This window comes from Phyllobates terribilis, unplaced genomic scaffold (assembly GCF_046119375.1).
Source record: "Phyllobates terribilis strain yellow unplaced genomic scaffold, ASM4611937v1 Scaffold_1__5_contigs__length_1240528914, whole genome shotgun sequence".
In the NCBI taxonomy this organism is placed as follows: domain Eukaryota; kingdom Metazoa; phylum Chordata; class Amphibia; order Anura; family Dendrobatidae; genus Phyllobates; species Phyllobates terribilis.
Window position 1 is genome coordinate 9,933,993 of NW_027362761.1, and position 18,702 is coordinate 9,952,694.

Genomic DNA, 18,702 nt, shown 5'->3' on the forward strand with positions numbered 1-18,702 from the left:
TTTTTCCAACAGTGTTTTTTTTTTTTTTTTTTTTTTTTTTTTAGGAACCACATCATATTTGAAGTGACTTTAAGGGGGCTACATGACAAAGTACCAAAAAATTACCCCTTTCTAAAAACTGCATCCCTTAAGGTGCTCAAAACCAGTTTCAAGAAAATTAACCCTTCAGGTGCTTCACAGGAGCTGAAGCAATGTGGAATGAAAAAATGAACATTTAACTTTTTTCACGAAAATGTTACTTTAGACCTAAATTTTTCAATTTTCACAAGGTTAACAGGACAAAATAGAACTCAAAATTTGTTGTGCAATTGCTACTGAGCACACTGATACCCCATGTGTGGGGGAAAACCACTGTTTGGGTTCACACCAGGGCTCTGAGGTAAGGAGCACCATTTGACTCTTTGAATGCAAAATTTGCTTGAATAATTAGCCGACGCCATGTTGCGTTTGGCGAGACCCTGATATGCCTAAACAGTGGAAAACCCCCACAAGGGACCCCTATTTTGGAAACTTAAGTTCCCTGAGGGGTCATCTAGATGTGTGGTGAGCACCTTAAACTCCCAGGTGCTTCACAGAAGTTTATAATGTTGAGCCGTGAAAATAAAAAAAAATATATATAAATAAAAAAAATTCCCACAAATGGTTTTAGCCCCAAATTTTTTATTTTCAGCAGGGTAACAGGAGAAAATAGACCCCCAAATTTGTGAGATTTCTCCTGAGCACACAGATACCCCATATGTGGGGGGAAAACTATTGTTTGTGCGCACGGCAGAGCTCAATAGAGGAAGGAGTGACGTTTTGGAACACATACTGATGGAATGGTTCCGGGTGTCATGTCACGTTTAGAGAGCCCCTGATGTGCCTAAACAGTGGAACCCCCCACAAGTAACCCCATTTTGGAAACTAGACCCCTCAAGTAATGTATCTAGATGTGTGGTCAGCACCTTGAACCCACAGGTGCTTCACAGAATTTTACAACGTGGACCTGTAAAAATTAAAAAAAAAAATTATTCCCACAAAAAATGTTGTTTTGGCCCCAATGTTTTCCATTTTCACAAGGATAGCAGGAGAAAATGAACCCCAAAATTTGTTGTGCAATTTTTCCTGTGTACGCTGCAACCCCATATGTGGTTGAAAACTACTTTTCAGGCAGAGTGCAAAGCTCAGAAGGGATGAAGCTCCATATTGACGTTCAGATTTTTCTGGACTGGTTTGAGGTTGACATGTCACATTGGCAGAACCCCTGAGGTTCCAGAACAGCAGACATTCCATAAGAGACCCCATTTTACAAACTACACCTCTCAATGAATTCATCTAGGAGTGCAGTAATATTGACACCACTGGTGGATAACAGAATTGTATACCATTGGGCAGTGAAGAAAAATACATTTTTATCACAATTTTTTTTTTAGCCCCAGATTTTACATTTTCACACTGGGAAATGAGTAGAAATGGCACCAAAATTTGTCTCACAATTTCTGCTGAATGTAGAAATACCTCGTATGTGGCTGTACAGTACTGCTTAGCCACATGGCGAGACTTGGGAGGGATGGATCGATATTTGCCTCCTGGAGCGCAGATTTTCATAGAATAGCATGCAGACTCCATAAGTAGAGCACCTAAATGCTAAACTAGCAGAATTCCCCATAAAGTGACCCCATTTTGGATATTATACCCCTTTGGGAATTTATCTACAGGTGTAGTGACAATTTTGACTCCATGGGTGTTTTCCATTAACAAGCAGCAGTGGATGTTTAGTGAAAATTGCAAACTGCCGTTGTAGTGACCAGTATGTTGTAGTGACCAGGGCTATGGAGTCGGTATAAAATGGACCAACTCCGACTCCTAAAATATATAATAAATTGGGTGCAGTAGTAAAATGCAGTTTGTGGGGAATATTTTTTCATAAGAATTTGGGAAAGTTATGAAATGTCCTATAAATGTCTTGTCTTATTCCTGATCTAAGGGTCTAGACTTTTACCTGAGATGAATCTGTGCTACAGTAAATTTAGCACTTAAACATGAGCCATGTATGAGGGAGTTATGTAGTCGGAGTTGGAGTCAGTGTCATGGAAATTGAGGAGTTGGAGGTTTGGCTTAGACTCCACAGCCCTGTTAGTGACCAGTACGTTGTGCCCAGTTCATGCTTCTTAGCACACGCACCCGTAAATTAGGTGGTCTCTCATTGCTACAGAAATGCTAAACATGTGGATGCTACCTACGGTTTAGGCACACTGGAGCTCAGAAGGGAGGACAGCATTTGGTTTTGGGAGCGCAGAATTTGCTAAATTTCTTTCGGTGGGCGAGGAGCCTTAGCGCTTTTCCAGAGCTTTAGTTCTACCCGTATTGTGGAAGCCCTATATTTCCATTGACAGATGACAGACCTGAGTGGAGACTAGCTTTTATTTGTGGATGGAGTTGAAGCTTTTATTGGGAACATTTTGCATAACATTTGGGATCACATTTATCCTGCACTCTATGCTGAGCACATAAATTGGGGTTTCCATCTAAATCTCCAAGTGACGTGATTCGGATGAAATCCCTGAACTCTGAACTATGTCTGGCCTCTGCTCAGTTGTGTCCTTTTCAGAAGTTCACAAAACTGTAGCTAACTGCACTTTTATGCACGCTTAAAAAGACTGACACCGCCAGATCACAGGTTAGACTGCGTCCACAGTGCCTCCATCTGCCTCATTATAGGGAATCTTCTGCCAGGGGTTCTCCTTGAATTACGTATTTCAGAAATTGACACGGAAACCTTGGTGTAAGCGCCCAGCGTACAGCACAGCATATGTGTGCCAAGCCTTACTGTGATCTTTGGGAGGCAGAATGAACAGATCAACAGCAGGTGAATAATTTGTTTTATTTATTTTGTATGCCGTTCCTCATGTGGAATAAGTGATTAAACAACTTTTATTTATGCTCTGAGCATGATATAGCAAGTTTTCTAGCTCTGGTGACCCATGATGACATCGGATCACCATGGCAACGATCTGGCCCACTCAATGACGCCGATCCAAGGTCAGAGGGGCTTTCTCCTCTTGCCTGGCTTGCTAAATGCTGCGATAGATATTGATCACAGCATTTAGCAGGTTAAAGTGCCCGGAGCGGTGCTGGCACCGTTCCTGACGCTGAGTCCCGGGTGTCAGCTGTCAGAATCAGGTGACACCCGGCGGCGTTCGCCATAACGTATATATACTGCATTGGTCGGGAAATCCTTCCCGACCATGACGTTTAAATACTGCAAATGTCAAGAAGGGGTTAAATTAGTGGCTCTTGAAAGTATTCACCCTCCCCCTTGGATTTTTACCTATTTTGTGACATTACAACCTGTTTTTAATTCTTTTTGTAATCCGATTTGTGTGTGATTCATCTGTACTAAATGGTCTAAGTTGATGAAGTGAGAAAAATATAGGTATAAATTTAATTTTATGAGATCAAATAACTAAAAGTTGGCATGTGCATATGTGTTCACTCCTTTTGTTATGAAAAAAAAATTTCTGATGCATGCAGTTATGTTTTATAAGTCACATGTGTAGTGAAAGCAAGTTCACTTGTGTGCAATCTATCACATGGTCTATTAGTATATACACACCTTTTCTGAAGGGCAATAAAAGCTGCGACACCATTAGCAAGAGGACCACTAACAAAACACCATTAAGACTAAGGAGATCTCCAAACTAGTCAGGAACAAAGTTGTTGAGATATAGAAGTCTCTAAAGTTGGATTATTAAAAAAAAAAAATAAAAAAAGTAGCCCAATCTCTGATGATCCCCTGGAGCATTATCTTATGGAAAGAACATGGTACCACAACAAACCTACTGTGTATATATAGCACATCAACATAAAAGTAATAGAAATAACTTTGCAGTACAGTATATTCACTGTTGTGAACAAATCATCCAGTCTGCAATACTGGCTTGAACAAACTTCTGATTTGCAGACACATCCTGGCCACTTCACTTGAGAAAGGAGAGGTACCTGAGAATCTGTGGTCAGACTTAAAGATCGCTGTTCACCAAAGGAAACCATCTAACTTGAAGGAGCTGGACCAGTTTTGCCATGAGGAATGGGCAAAAATCCTAGCGGCAAGATGTGCAAACCTCATAGAGAATTATCCAAAGCGACTTGCAGCTGTAATTGCCACAAAAAGCGGTTCTACAAAGTACAAACTTTAGGGGATGAATAGTTGTGCACACTGAAATTTTCAGTTATTTTGTCCTGTTTGTTTGCTTCACAATAAAAAGAAAACCAAATGTTCACAGTTGTACGCATGTTCTTTACATGAACTGATGCACACCCTCAAAAAACTGAAATTCCAGGTTGAGTTAATAACCAATTAACTTAAATCAATTAGATGCCACTGTCCATAGTCAGTTTTACAAAGGGAAAATTGCTTCCTCCGACAGTCCTTCGCTAAGTAAAATAAAGATGTATGTATTAACAATGGCATCTAATTTGTTAAAGTTCCGGGATTGGATAATTTGCACTAGTTACTTATATTTTTAAAATGCACATTAAAATTATACTCTGTGCCTGATTATTCCTACCTATGTTTAAACGTATCCCAAGTGGTCAGATTGCTATGCTCTGTCATTCAGTTGTAATATTCATGTGGTACATGTACCTTATTGTAGCGACATAGGTGTACAGCTCCAGTAGCCTCAAATTGTATAACTAGCAGATAATGGGTGACAGTCCTACTGCTTATTAACTGTCAGGAATTGTATCCTATTTTGTAGTGTCTAATGACCGGAGGAATAAGACGCTATTTGCCTCATTACCCTGATGAAGCCCATCAATGTGTGACAGAATAAATCTATTTTCTCCTTGGCTGACTGGTCACTTTAAAGTGAGGCTGGATTAAAAAAAAAAATCTTGTCCTCTGATAGCCGAGATTTATTTCTTCTTGTGTCATACACCTGTATGGTGCCCCAGTGAGGTAGTCGTTGGCATGTTGTAGCCCCTGCTCGCTTTGACACCCTACAGACAATTTGTGTCCTCCCTCTGATGTGTGGCTGGGTATGTGACATTCTTCACTTACTTTAAACCATCCGATCTCGGGTGTCTCCAGGCATTTCTCTTCTGGGACCAGGGCAGCAATAAATTAAGAGGACACGAAGTTCTTAACCATAACTAGGATTTTACGGGAGAGGAGTATATACAGTATTTACAGTCAGGTATAGTGGATAAGGCCCAACAGGTTTTCATCTCCCATACAGGTGCTAGAAACTTCTTTAGCCCTGGTGCTCTCTTTAGGTGAAGCAACTCTCTAACTCCATTCTCTAGCTGAAGTTAAGTTTCCTCACCAGTGACAGTGTGTCCGGATCCTATATCTCCCTCACGGCTTAGCCTGAAGTCCTATCTTCCTCTGCTACCTGCAGACTAGACGTGCCCCGGGTCCTCAATACCTCCATTGAGTTTCTCCGGCCAGCTAATGGGACTCCTGAGTGAAGAGATATTTACACTCCTTATCCACTGTCTGAGGGTGGGAGCCCCCCCCCCGTCTACCCTAGCAGCCAATTTCCCTGGCTGTCTGCCCATAAGGCTTCCTGTCACAACTCTGATAGGACTCCAACTGACACTTTCTGGAAAATTCTCCAGACGTTACCTAGGATGCTCCGCCCCTGCGGCAGTTAATCCCTCACTGTCATTCTGGTAGCAGGCTCTCACTAAGAGCTGCGCCCGACAGTGGCATCTTGTGGCCAATTAAAAGTACTACAGCTCCACAAGGAAATAAGTCAAACTAAATCCCAGATATGCTCCACGCCTTACTGAGACAGTGTTCCCCCCTCTACTCTGACTGTACCACTGAAGCTAACCCCTTAACTTGACCTAACCGCAGTTCAGAGAGACCTAACCATGGGAACAGGTTATTCTAACTACTTTAGTACCAAAGGAAGGTTACACCCTTCTTCACTATTAAACACACATGGAAGTTTGAGGGTATTTTTTATACAGTCTGTCCTGACACATGACTAGGATGGGCTCCGTTTGATTTTTGTGATTGTGGGCCATTTTATTACATACCTGGAGAATCCCTTTGAGTACAGGAAACACATTCTACTGCCAGCTTGTATGTATCTCAAGAGCAAACTTGGGTATTGGAGCCCGATCACAATACTAAAACCCAGAGGAATCCAGTTGTGATGGCTTACCTGGATTCACGTCTCACTACATTGTGTTACCCTAAGAAACTTATTTTTCTCTAGTGTCATTTTTGTGTAGATTTAGAACCTAGACCACAATGATGCTGTTTTAGAAGAAATTATAAATATTATTATTTCTCATCTCCTCCTTTCCATTAACACTGTACAGGGTGATTGAGAAAGGAACATAAAAAAATGAACTGCGTTTGAAAAAAAAGCACGGCACTTCAGGAGCCAAGGTGCACAAGTAGGATCCCAATCCGTTGCTTATATCGTAAAAGACACTTGGTACTCATGTAATATGTTAAACATGAATCTTTTGGTTAAATGTATTGACCAAAACGTCTTATTCTTTTTTGGATTTTCAACAAGACCTTCATCAGTCCTCTGGATGGTGAAGTACTGCATGTAATAGTGCTAAGTGAATGTCTGCTGTGTCCACCGCTTAGACAGGGAGCACTCCCTGTCTAATCGGTGAACACCGCAGATGTTCACTTAGTGCTGCTACATGCAATACTTCACCATCCAAAGGACTGATGAAGGTCTTGTTTTAACTAAAACATTTTATTCTTGTCAGAATTTTTTCCATTTAAATAGAAGATTCATGTTGAACATTATTACATGAGTTCCAATTGTCTCTTATGACATAAAGTAAAGGGTCAGTGACTGAAAATCCAAGCTAACCTTGCTTTGTTACATCACATTTAAAATGAGCTTACATGGTGTGACCTACATTGGTGATATTGTAGCAAGAAAAAGCTTTTTGCTTGTTCTATTCTGCAAGAACGGGGCCTGTAGTGACATTACAGTGAAACTTTCAAGCAAACCGCAGTATATCAGATTTTACAAGAATGTCTACGTTTTAAGCCATAGAGATCTTATCTTCATAAGTTTAAAGCAGATGACAAACTCAAAAGCCGTGACTTTGCCATTAACTTGCTCGGCCAATTGGAAGAGGACGAATTCACTGTCAGGCAGGTGTTCAGTGCTATGGTTTTTCTAAGCCCCAAAAAACCTGTCCCCTTACTGAGCATATGAGGGATTCACCCATAGTACTCAATGTGCTATGAGCAGGTGCAAAGGTGTATGTTTTCTAGTATATTTCCAGACATTACGGTCACTGGCAACTTCTACATGAGCATGTTAAAGGAATGGCTTAAACCAAAGATGGAGGACGACTTGCCAAACAATCTATCAGCAGGATGGTGCATCTCTTCATTTTCTTTTGGCTGTTAATAGATGCCTGAATGAAACTCTTTCGACATGCTGAAGGAAACCTGTCATGTCGCCAAACGCTATTAAGCTGCAAATATGGGGTTAATCTGTTCACGGTGAGCATTGTTAAACTAAAAGACAGTTGTCAGTCAATGGTCAATGTGCCACAGCATGCTTACAGCCTTTGCTCAGTGTACTGAGCCTTGACTGAAGCCATGCCTCTGACTGAAAGCCGGAGGCAGCCAGGAGAAATAGTTAATTTCCTCCCAGTAGCCGGGCTTTCAGTACGGTGGCCGGGCAGCTTTAGAACTCCATTAACCTGCAGAGTAATACCATATCTGCAAGTTAATAGTGTTAGGGGACATGACCGTTTCTCTTTAAATAGCCTGTGGCTGAAACAATTCATCAATGTTGTGCTGGCCTCCATGATTGCCAGATGTAATAACATGCTACACCAAGCTTTCGGTATCATGGCCATAAGATTTGAACGACCTGAGACAATGCATCACTGAAACCGTGGAATCCTTATCCAAGGATATGCTGGGACTTCTGGACAGGACTGAATTACCGCTTGGACTTCAGTAATGTCATCAATGGATATCACTTTAACCATTTGTAGTGTATGAATAAAACTAAAATATATGATGCCTTCCTTTTGTAAAAGTGGGGGCTTGACTGCTGAGCAAGATGGACTTGTTAATCTGAGCTCTGGAAGCTACCTCTGGGAAAGCAACTTAAAAGCTCAATTTTTCATTTTATTTTTCTGCCACTGCTTTTGGACTTTCATTTAGATTCATTTAAATGTCGAGATCTGGGTAAGTGGAAGAAGATTCCAAGGAGATGACTGCTTATTTTTCAAAGGCAGAGGGCAAAGCGGGTAGGACTGCAGCGGTGTGCTCTGGCATTCCTAGTGAGCACAGCGCTACCACTTTCTGCTCTCTCCCAACGCCTTCTCTTTCCTTTAGAAGAAGCTGATTTAAGTCAATGAACCTGAGAATACAGTGAATACAGCTGTGCACTGAGGAAACGAGTACTCAATTTGGAGTTGAGCATAAGGGTCTCGACTCACAAGGAGCACGATTTTCCGGGCAGAATGACAAGTGGTACACTCTTCCTGTTGTTCAGCTCGGAGGAACAATCAGAAGGTACAGTACCATCTGGCAGCCCTAAAGTAAAGAGCTTGAACTTAACCCTCTGAATTCCACCCCTTACAACTTCTGTATTGGGGGAACAGGTAAGAGGTCATCCCTTTCTGGCTTTAACCACTTCTGATGAACTTCCCTCCACATCTGGACCATGCTCCAAACAATGGAGAATTTTAGCGCTTGGAAAGTAGACATTCAACTCTTCACCATTTCCTTTAAGTTTACCGAGGTGGAATCCTAGAGTCTCCCAGGTAGAGGACACAACTCCTGAACTTTCTAATACGCAACTGTCTTGTCAACCGCGTGCTCAAGATGACTTCATACTTTTAGGAGATTTCAATCTTGTCCCCATCTCATCTCTAGACTGTACATCCATTCTTTGCTGTTAAATGGCATTGTCACACCTCTGGGCTAACTGGAGGACTATATGACACATTCGATGCTAGGGAATACATATTTTATTTCCAGAGGCATACTCCTTCTCTAGGATTGAGTTGACTCTAGCTGACCTTTATTCTTTGACCAAGATTAAATCTGTGAAGTCCGGCGACTGTCCGTGGTTCAATAACACCCCAATATCTTTATTTAATTTTCCCTCGCAGTGTGATTCTAACAACCTGGAGAAATTTTATTTTCTTCGATTAAGCAGTAACATCTATTTTTTTTTTAATTTATTTTCATGAGAACACTTCCTCTGATGTCAGTCCTTTTTACTTTATGTAGCACAAAGAGCAATGGTAAAAAAGGTTTTAATACAGCAATAGGCTACAAAAATAAATAAGTTATGTATTAGAAAAAAAATTAGATTATGCATTTTTGCAAACTTTTTTGTTTTTTTTATTTATACTGAATCACTGAGATTTAGAATGGAGTTACGGGGTCACTTGGTTGAGTTTAGTGAAAAAAAAAAAGTATACAAAATGTCATATTACTTTTCTTTTAAACAAGCCCTCGAAATTGATTGCAAATTGGATCAAACAGAAGAAATCCAAAACCACCATCTCTCTCGTCCTAAATCCTGGTAATTATGCTTTGTTCCGCACTATACCATATTTTGTCCTTTTATCCAGATCTTATATGCTACAGGCTACCTTTACTGCTATTTCTCAACCATTGCTATCTTTGATTAATTACCAAAGTATTTCTCCATTATACACCGATCTTAAACATTGTGCAAAATTTTTGGCCAGTAGACTAACAGACATCCATCCTGACTTAATCTGTTCTGGCTTGGTTGGTTTCACCAAATAATGCCAATAGTAAAATAACAATTCCAACAATATTTTTAACCTTGATTCTGAAAAATCATGTGACAATTTTGCTTTTTCATCCCTCGTTTCAACATCTTATCGGGATTTCGATGACCGAAGCTGTGGTAAGGGCCCGCAGTCCCTGATGCTTTGTTTTAGGGTGGAAAAGAAAGCAATTGGAGTAACATCAACCCTAGCCCCCCCTGTTGGGCTGTGTATAACACCCACCCTCACTACACAGCTTTCTGTGTACACTGTACTAATAAGTGGTGGGGGTGTGGTTGGACTAGGATGCATGAGGCCAGTTGTCCTCTAGTGATAATCTCCTGCTGATAAAGCACTGTATTGAAACCGCAAAACACAGCCCAGTAAGCGACATGTTGCTGGAATCGGGGTCTCTGCTTCTGCATTCTGGTGCAGATCTGCAAATATTGTATATCAGGAGAAGGTTTTGTTACTTAATATACAGAGATGCTATGTTCTGCCATGGTCCCCTGGGCTTACTCCTCCATGTCAGGCGTCTCATTAATGTACCACTCCAATGTTTTTGTTTTGTTTTACTCTTTGTAGTGGTGCTTCTAATCTATGGTTCCTGCTCATAGCCTCATTACTGTACTTGCCAGCGTGTTCACCTTTTTATCAGCGTCGCTCCGGTCACACAGAGACATCTTGTGAGCGCAAGTTCTGACTGGCTAGAAGTCACAGTTACAAGTTCTCAATGCAAGTCTGAGAACCAGAATGAGGCGCTCATAGACTTGCATTGAAAAGTGACCTGGCTTTCTCTAGCAAACACTTGACCGATCCGGCAGGTTACAAAATGCTGGAGACCGACGGGAATGGTGGTAATGGAAGGTGAAGATAGCGGCAGGCAAGTATGAGAGTAGGTGCCTCTGCACCTTAGATTAGGAGCACCACTCCATCGGTAAAATAAACGTCTGTCTAGATGGTATCTTGTCTCTGCTAAATTATATAGTTCTTTTCCCTTCTATATCCGATTTGTGCTGGAGAGACAGCTCATGTTTACCCATGTTGAATCTCATTTTTGAGATGACAATTTTATCAAAAATCTTTTGAAGTAAACGTGACAAGAGATGCATGGTTTCCGTTAGTAAAAATTGCATTTCCCTCTTCTAGAATTATCCAGATCGCCATGGAAGAGAACGACGTGATGAGTGGGGACATTATGATCGGCGTGGCAATGAGGGGAGAGGCATGCCAGCACATGGAAGGTTTGTAATAGCATAAATGTTAGAATAAAGATTGTTGTTTTTTTTTTTGTTCACAGTGAACGATCAATCCCACTACCAATGTTTCTTAAAATGGTGGTGTAACCTACGTTTTGCTCTTTACCCAAGCAGCAGTAATGTGTTACCCATGCAACTTTTATATAACAAGCCTAAATAAAAAAAAAAAAATAAAAGTTCTTGGCACAGTTATTTTTTGATTGGCATTAGTAAGTTCTCAGAGAGAAAAAAAACTTTGAACTAGAGTCCCAGTAGTTTACATATACCTGTTGATTTGCCCTCAAGGTAGTCCCCTTTAACCTCTTCCCGACCTTGAACGTACCCAGTATGTCATGGTTGCGAAGTATTTAACGTCATGGCTAAAATGTGGCACTGCAGTCATGGTGATCACCTGAAGGGCACGTGCACTCGTCCCAGGAGCTGGCGACAACCCCCAGCAACGACGATCGCTGTGATTGACTATTCAGAAGTGAGCTTCCAATCACAGCATTTTCAATGTTTAAGGCAATTAAATTGCCTTTAACACTGATGTCCAGCCTGTGATCTGTGCTGTAACGGCACCGATCAGAGGCTGGAGCCTAGCAACCACGGCGTCACCAGCGCAATCTCTGGTGCAATCTGACGATGTCACAGACGTGACGTGACCTGTACTTCCTCATTCTAGCTGCGGACATGTACTAGGTGGTTGTGTCGTTCTGTTGTGCTGTGCTGGGCCTTGTGGTGTCAGACTTTTTCAAGCCGGTACCATCACTTCTGCTGGTGCTGCTGCTGAAGAAGAAAGAAGACATTGATGATCCTTTCCTGATATGTTCCTGATCCCTGATCTTTCCCAATCCACACCAATCCACCTCTCCTCACCCTCTATTTTTTTTCTCCACCTCCGTGCTTGCATCCTACAGCCGCCAAGCACTGATAAGTGACCCAAAAAATTTATCTACACTCGTGCTCGCTGTTTTCCAGTACTTTATTTTTGTCCCTGCCTATTTTTTTTTTTTCTTTCTTACCCCTTTGCACCACTCTGTGTGTGTGTGTCCTACAGCTGCCGAGCTGCTGATCAGATGCACTTCACTGATTAGCAGCCGTACTTTCTTTTTGTTTGTTTTTTTGTGAAAAAAATCCATAGTAATAGATTAGTTCATGGGATTAGATTAGGGACAGTAAAAATATACTGTAGCAATCGGCAACTACTACAGTATTATTTACTGAATGTAGTCCGGGTTAGTATCCGCTGTGGGTGGGTGCTCAGCTTGTTTTGAGGTTTTTTGGGGGGGTGGAGGGAGGGGAGTTAGTGATGTCAGTTTGTGTGTTTTTTATTTTACTTTTTTTTTTCTTTTTCTTTCTAATTATATTTTTAAAAAAAAAATACTTTCTAAATAAAAGTTGACACCAAATGCTCTCACAAGCGCACACACACCTGAAAAAAATTTGGTACACAAAAACACAACATGCGTGAAAAAAATGTCGCCCCATTCGTCCCAAACATGGTATTCAGTGGAGGAAGCATATGCTTCCTGTATTTTTCATCCTCCTCAAGTGATGAAAAAAAAATCGCCACGCAGACGCCCCAGGACTGAAAATGAACCAGCCCCCACCATTAATGACTTCATATGGACCTCACCCCTCCCCCCAGAGATTGAGCCACAGATTCCTGATTTTGTGGCGCAATCAGGAATCCAATTTGACACCACCGGCCTCACGGAAATCATCTTTTTCACTGAGGATTTTGTAAACCTCATGGTGGTTGAGACAAATTTGTACGCCCAGCAATTTTTGGCCAAAAACACCACTTCTTCATTTTCTAATTGGACCCCTGTAGGCGCAGAAGAAATGAAGATGTTTTGGGGCCCAGTCGTTCACATAAGGTTAGTGAAGAAGCCGGAGCTTTGGCAATACTGGAGTGTTGATGTTTTATACAACACTTCACTATTCCGCAAGGCTATGACCCGTAAATGTTTTAATAATGCCCGGAAATCACCTCAACTATGACCGTCTTTTCAAAGTTCGGCCCATCATTGATCACTTCAGCAACAAGTTTGCGGAGTTGTACATTGCCCAATGGGACATCTGCGTGGATGAGTCCCTAATATTTTTCAATTGGAGGCTCAAATTCCGACAATACTTGCCCAGTCAGAGGGCAAGGTACGTAATTAAACTCTATAAGCTGTGCGAGAGTACCTCAGGGTACACCCACAGGTTTAGAGTTTATGAAGGGAAGGACACCCAGATTAAACCCCCTGAATCACCCCCTGTCCTGGGAGTGAGTGTGATTTGATGCACCCACTGCTGGATAAAGGTTATCTCTACGTAGATAAATTTTATATACCAGCATCACACTCTTCAAGTCCCTCTCTGTGCGAGCTACCGCAGAATCAGAAAGGCCTCCCTAAGACTCATGGGCAGCTGCTCAGAAAGGGTGAGAGCTGAGCCCAATGTAGCGAAAACATGCTGGTGGTCAAGTACAAGGGCAAGGGGGATGTCCTTTTCTTGGCCACCATATATGGTGATGGCAGCACCTCCACCGCTGTACGAGTTTCCTCTACACAGGTCCACAAAGCAAACTGTGTACTGGGATACAACAAGAACATGGGAGGACTTGATCTTTCCTGTAAAGTCCTCCAGCCGTACAGTACCATGAGAAAAGCCAAGGTGCGGTGCAAAAAGCTTGCCGTGCACGTCATACAGATGGCAATGTACAGTGCTTTCATGCTATCACGATGTGCTAGCCAGACCAGTACATATATTCGATCCCAGGAGGTATTGATTAAGGCCCTAGTATTTGGCAGTCTGGAAGGGGAGGGCCCCAGTGCTTCCGGAACTGAAGGTGCTCGTTTCTTACAAGGTCAATATATCGCCTGTGAGGTATCTCAAATCTCAAAGAAAGGAAGGTTGCAAAAGAGGTGTTGAGGGTGTTTTAGAAGGGGGATAAGAGACGACACCATTTCGCAAAGGAACACCTGCCTGACAAACCTGTCCTGTGTATAAAAGAATGCTCCTGACTGTACCACACATCCATGGACTACTAAATTAATGTCTGTCTTAAACAAATCACATATGTCAACCTGATGACCTCTGCACAATTTATGTGTATGCCACCATATTATAAAATTCACATACCAGGTAAACACTAGATCAATTCCAGTATAGGGTCTATTGTGTGGGTTTCTACTGTTAAGGCATTTTAGGTGATCTCTAAATGTAACATGACCCCCGCAGACCATTCCGTCAAAGTCTGCAAATTTACTTCTTCCCTTCTGAGCCATGACGTGTACCCAAACAGTAGTTTTCTCCCTCATATCTGGTATCGGGTACTCATGAAAATTTGCACTAATTTTTGGGGGGTCCATTTTCTCCTGTTACCATTGTGAAAATAAATTTGGGGCCAAAATCTTTTTGTGGAAAAAATGTTTTTTTTTTGTTTGTTTTTTTATTTGATTTTTCCCTGTTCTGTTATAAACTTATGTGAAGCACCTGGGGATTCAAAGTGCTCACCACTCATTTATATAAGTTCCTTGAGGGGTCTAGTTCCCAAAATTGGGTCACTTGTGGGGGGTTTCAACTGTTTAGGCACATCAGGGGCTTTCCAAATGCGGCATGGCGTCCAGTCTCGATTCCAGACAATTTTGCGTTGAGAAAATCAAACCGTGCGCCTTAAATTCCAAGCCCCGCTGTGCGCCCAAAAAGTGGTTTTCCACCACATATGGGGTATCAGCGTACTCAGGAGAAATTGCACAACAAATTTCTTAGTCCATTTTCTCTTGTTACCCTTGTGAAAATAAAAATTGGGTCTAAAGTAAAACTTTTGTGGAAAAAGTTAATGCAATTTTTTTTCCTTGAGCATTGCTTCAGTTCCTGTGAAGCACCTAATAAACTTATTGAAGGATTACCTAAAGTGAAGTCTCTAAATTTGGCTTTAAGGACCAATTTCTATCATCCATTTTCGCTCTTTACTCCAACCCAAGCACAAACTTTTACGCTAATAATCATCTGTTCACATCATTCCCAATTACAAATGGTACTAGACAGGGATGTCCCCTCTCCCCACTGTTAATTGTATTGGCTATGGAATCCCTTGCACAAAATATTCGAAACAACCCCTCTCGCAGGATTTCAGGTTCCATCACACCACTTCAGAATCGGCCTATTTGCTGATGACTTACTTTTAACATTATCGGACTCCCTCAATTCCATTAGGGAACTTCTAACCATTCTAAATTCCTTTTCAAATGTCTCTTAATTTAAAATTGTACAAAATCCAAAATCTTCCATTTTAATTTAGGCGACGTTTAAATTAACGCCATTTAGTTGGGAGGAGAGAGAAATTTCATACTTGGGTATAATCTTTTATAAAATCTATAATCTCAGCTAACTTAAACATCAAAATCATTTCCACTGACCTTTCTGGCTTTGGTAACTCCGATCTCTTGGGTAGGAAAAACTTTGATAATAAAGACATTTATACTCTCCAAAATTAACATTTTTAGAACCCTTCCGCTCATCATTCCCTCTTCCTTCCTTATCAAAATCCAAAACTTAATCAATTCCTTCATTTGAAACTATAAGAAGGCAAGAGTTGCCTCTGATATACTTTACAAAAATAAGTGGTCTAGGTTTCCCTAGCATTTCTGCTTACTATATTGGCTCAGACAGGAACCCTCACCCGCTTGGTTACTTTTTGAACTTGCTCAAAACAATAACTCTCCTCTCCAAGACTTGCTACTTAGAGGGGACTTAAATAGATGTCTATGTGAACCTTCACACCCCATTTTCCAGGCTTCTACTAAGACCTGGAAAATACTGGCAAAACCCAACAGAGGATCTACTAAATTCTGCCAACAGAGGATCTACTAAATTCGACTGTGTTAAAAATTTCTTCTTATCCCTCATAGCAACTATATATAATTTTTAAATTCCTACCTCATGGACTCAATCTGGGATAATAAAAATCAAAGATGGAAACCATTTTTTAACCTTTAGATATCTCAAATCTAAATTCGGCCTGCTATCCTCAGATTTTCTATTTTTTACTATTCTGAATGAACACGTCCATAAATTCGTACTCAACAAATCTCCAAAATCAGAAATACTTTCTTCTCTCCACTGCAATATCGACCATAGGTTTTTTTGAGCACTAAAAATGTATATAATTGCTTCAATAAAGACAACAACACCTTAGTAAAAAAAAATGTTTATATGTCACGGTTGGAATCAGATGTAGTAATTTTTACTACATTTGCAACAATGGGAAAATGGTATTGGCTATTCCTATGCTCTATAAGCTACTGGTTATATACCCCCTCCAGAATATCTCTTATAAATTCTGAAAATTGTCCATTGTGTTGGAGAAATTGTGGCTTCCCTGGTAACTTGCTCTACATTTTCTGGAGCTGTCCTAAAATAAAAACCTTATGTAAACAAATTTCTCATGCCATAAACAGACTCCTTAACCCCTTTACCCCCAAGGGTGGCTTGCACATTAATGACCAGGCCAATTTTTACAATTCTGACCACTGTCACTTTGAGGTAATTACTCTGGAACGCTTCAACGAACCCCCCTGATTCTGAGACTGTTTTTTCGTGACATATTGTACTTCATGATACTGGTAAAATTTCTTCAATAACTCTTGCGTTTATTTGTGAAAAAAACGGAAATTTGGCAAATTTTGAAAATTTTACAATTTTAAAATTTTTTAGTTTTATGCCCTTAAATCAGAAAGATGTCACACAAAATAGTTAATAAATAACATTTTCCACATGTCTACTTTACATCAGCACAATTTTGGAACCAAAATTTTTTTTTGATAGTGAGCTATAAGGGTTAAAAGTAGACCAGCGATTTCTAAATTTTCCAACAAAATTTACAAAACCATTTTTTGAGGGACCACATCACATTTGAAGTGACTTTGAGGGGCCTTTATGACAGAAAATAGGCAAAAGTGACACCATTCTAAAAACTGCACCCCTCAAGGTGCTCAAAACCACATTCAAGAAGTTTATTAACCCTTCAGGTGCTTCGCCGGAATTTTTGCAATGTTGAAGAAAAAAATGAACATTTAACTTTTTTCACAAAAATGTTACTTGAGACCCCAATTTTTTTTATTTTTGCAAGGGTAACAGGAATAAATGGACCCCAAAATTTGTTGTACAATTTCTCCTGAGCACGCCAATACCCCATATATGGGGGCAAACCACTGTTTGGGCGCACGGCAGGGTTCGGAAGGGAAGGAGCGCTATTTGACTTTATGAATGTAAAATTTGCTTGAATAATTAGCGGACGCCATGTTGCATTTGGAGAGCTCCTGTGTGCCTAAACAGTGGAAACCCCCCACAAGTGACACCATTTTGGAAACTAGCCCCCTCAAGGATTTTATCAAGGGGTATAGTGAACATTTTGAACCCAGAGGTACGACACAGAATTTGATAACATTAAGTCATCATATTGAATAAGTTGTCATTAGTCTTGAGCGCAAGTGCTCGCTACTGGAGTTTGCATCAGGTACTCAGGTATGCACTATCTATTGCGCGGGCTCGAGTGACATGCTCGAGTCCCTGCCCGCATGTTTCACGGTTATTAGACGCCCAAAAAAGAACAATATGCAGGGATCGCTCGTGCATGGCAGGCAATCCCCGTGAGGTTTTTTGGCTGTATAACAGCTGCAAAACATATGGGGAGGAGACTCTAGCATGTCACTCCAGCACCCACGATACTCGATGCATACCCAAGCACCCGATGCAAACTCAAGTAGCAAGCACTTGCGCTCAACACTAGTCGCCATGTCGTCGTCTTTTTTTTTTTTTCTTTACTTTTGAAAAAATCCCAATCCTAACCCTAGCACAACCCTAACCCTAACACAACCATAACCCTAGAGTTTATTTTTTATTCCGTTCCTCGTGCGGTATAAGTGATTAGACGACTTAATTCTTCGGGTCGGTGCGATTACAGCGATGCCAGATTCATGTCGGGTTTTTATGATTGACAGCTGTCACACACTAAAAGACGTGTTTTTTTTTTTTTTTGCAAAGACTAGTTTTTGCATCGCCATATTTTGAGAGCTAGAATTTTTGCGTATTTCGGCCAACAGTCGTGTGACGGCTTGTTTTTTGCGGGACAAGTTGACGTTTTTATTGGTTCCATTTTTGGGCACGTGACATTTTTTGATCGCTTTCTATTCCAATTTTTGGGAGGTAGAAACAAACAAAAACCAACAACTCGGGAATTGTTTTGTTTTTTGTTTTTTTAAACCGTTCCGCATGTGATAAAATTGATAAGGCAGCGTTATTCTTCGGGTCAGTATGATTACAGCGGTACTACATTTATATTATTTTATGTTTTGGCGCTTTTACACAATAACCATTTTATAGAAAAAATATTTTTTGTTTTGCTTTATTGTGAAAGCTATAACTTTTTTTTATTTTTCGGCCGATGGAGCTGTATGGCGGCTTGTTTTTCGCAGGACCACATGACGTTTCCAGCTATACCATTTTTATTTGCATTCTTTTTTTTTTTATCGCGTCTTATTGCGTTTTTTGTTTGGCGGTATGATGCTAATGCATGGTCTTTTGCTTTTGTATTTTTTGTATGTTCACTAAAGGGGTTAACTAGTGGGACAGTTTTATAGGACAGGTCGTTCTGGACCCGTCAATACCATATATGGGTACTTTTTATTGTGTTTTTTTTGCCCACAATAATATTTATGTATGG

General features: G+C 40.7%; 1 protein-coding gene across 3 annotated transcripts in view; it reads left to right on the top strand.

Moving 5' to 3' along the window:
• LOC141167079 (scaffold attachment factor B2-like) overlaps window positions 1-18,702 on the top strand; it is a 183,333-nt gene that overhangs the window by 148,856 nt on the left and 15,775 nt on the right. For all 3 annotated transcript variants that reach the window (XM_073654455.1, XM_073654621.1, XM_073654535.1), the window contains exon 16: window positions 10,894-10,988. In XM_073654455.1, coding sequence (XP_073510556.1) covers window positions 10,894-10,988 — 95 coding nt within the window. The remainder of the gene's footprint in view (window positions 1-10,893; window positions 10,989-18,702) is intronic.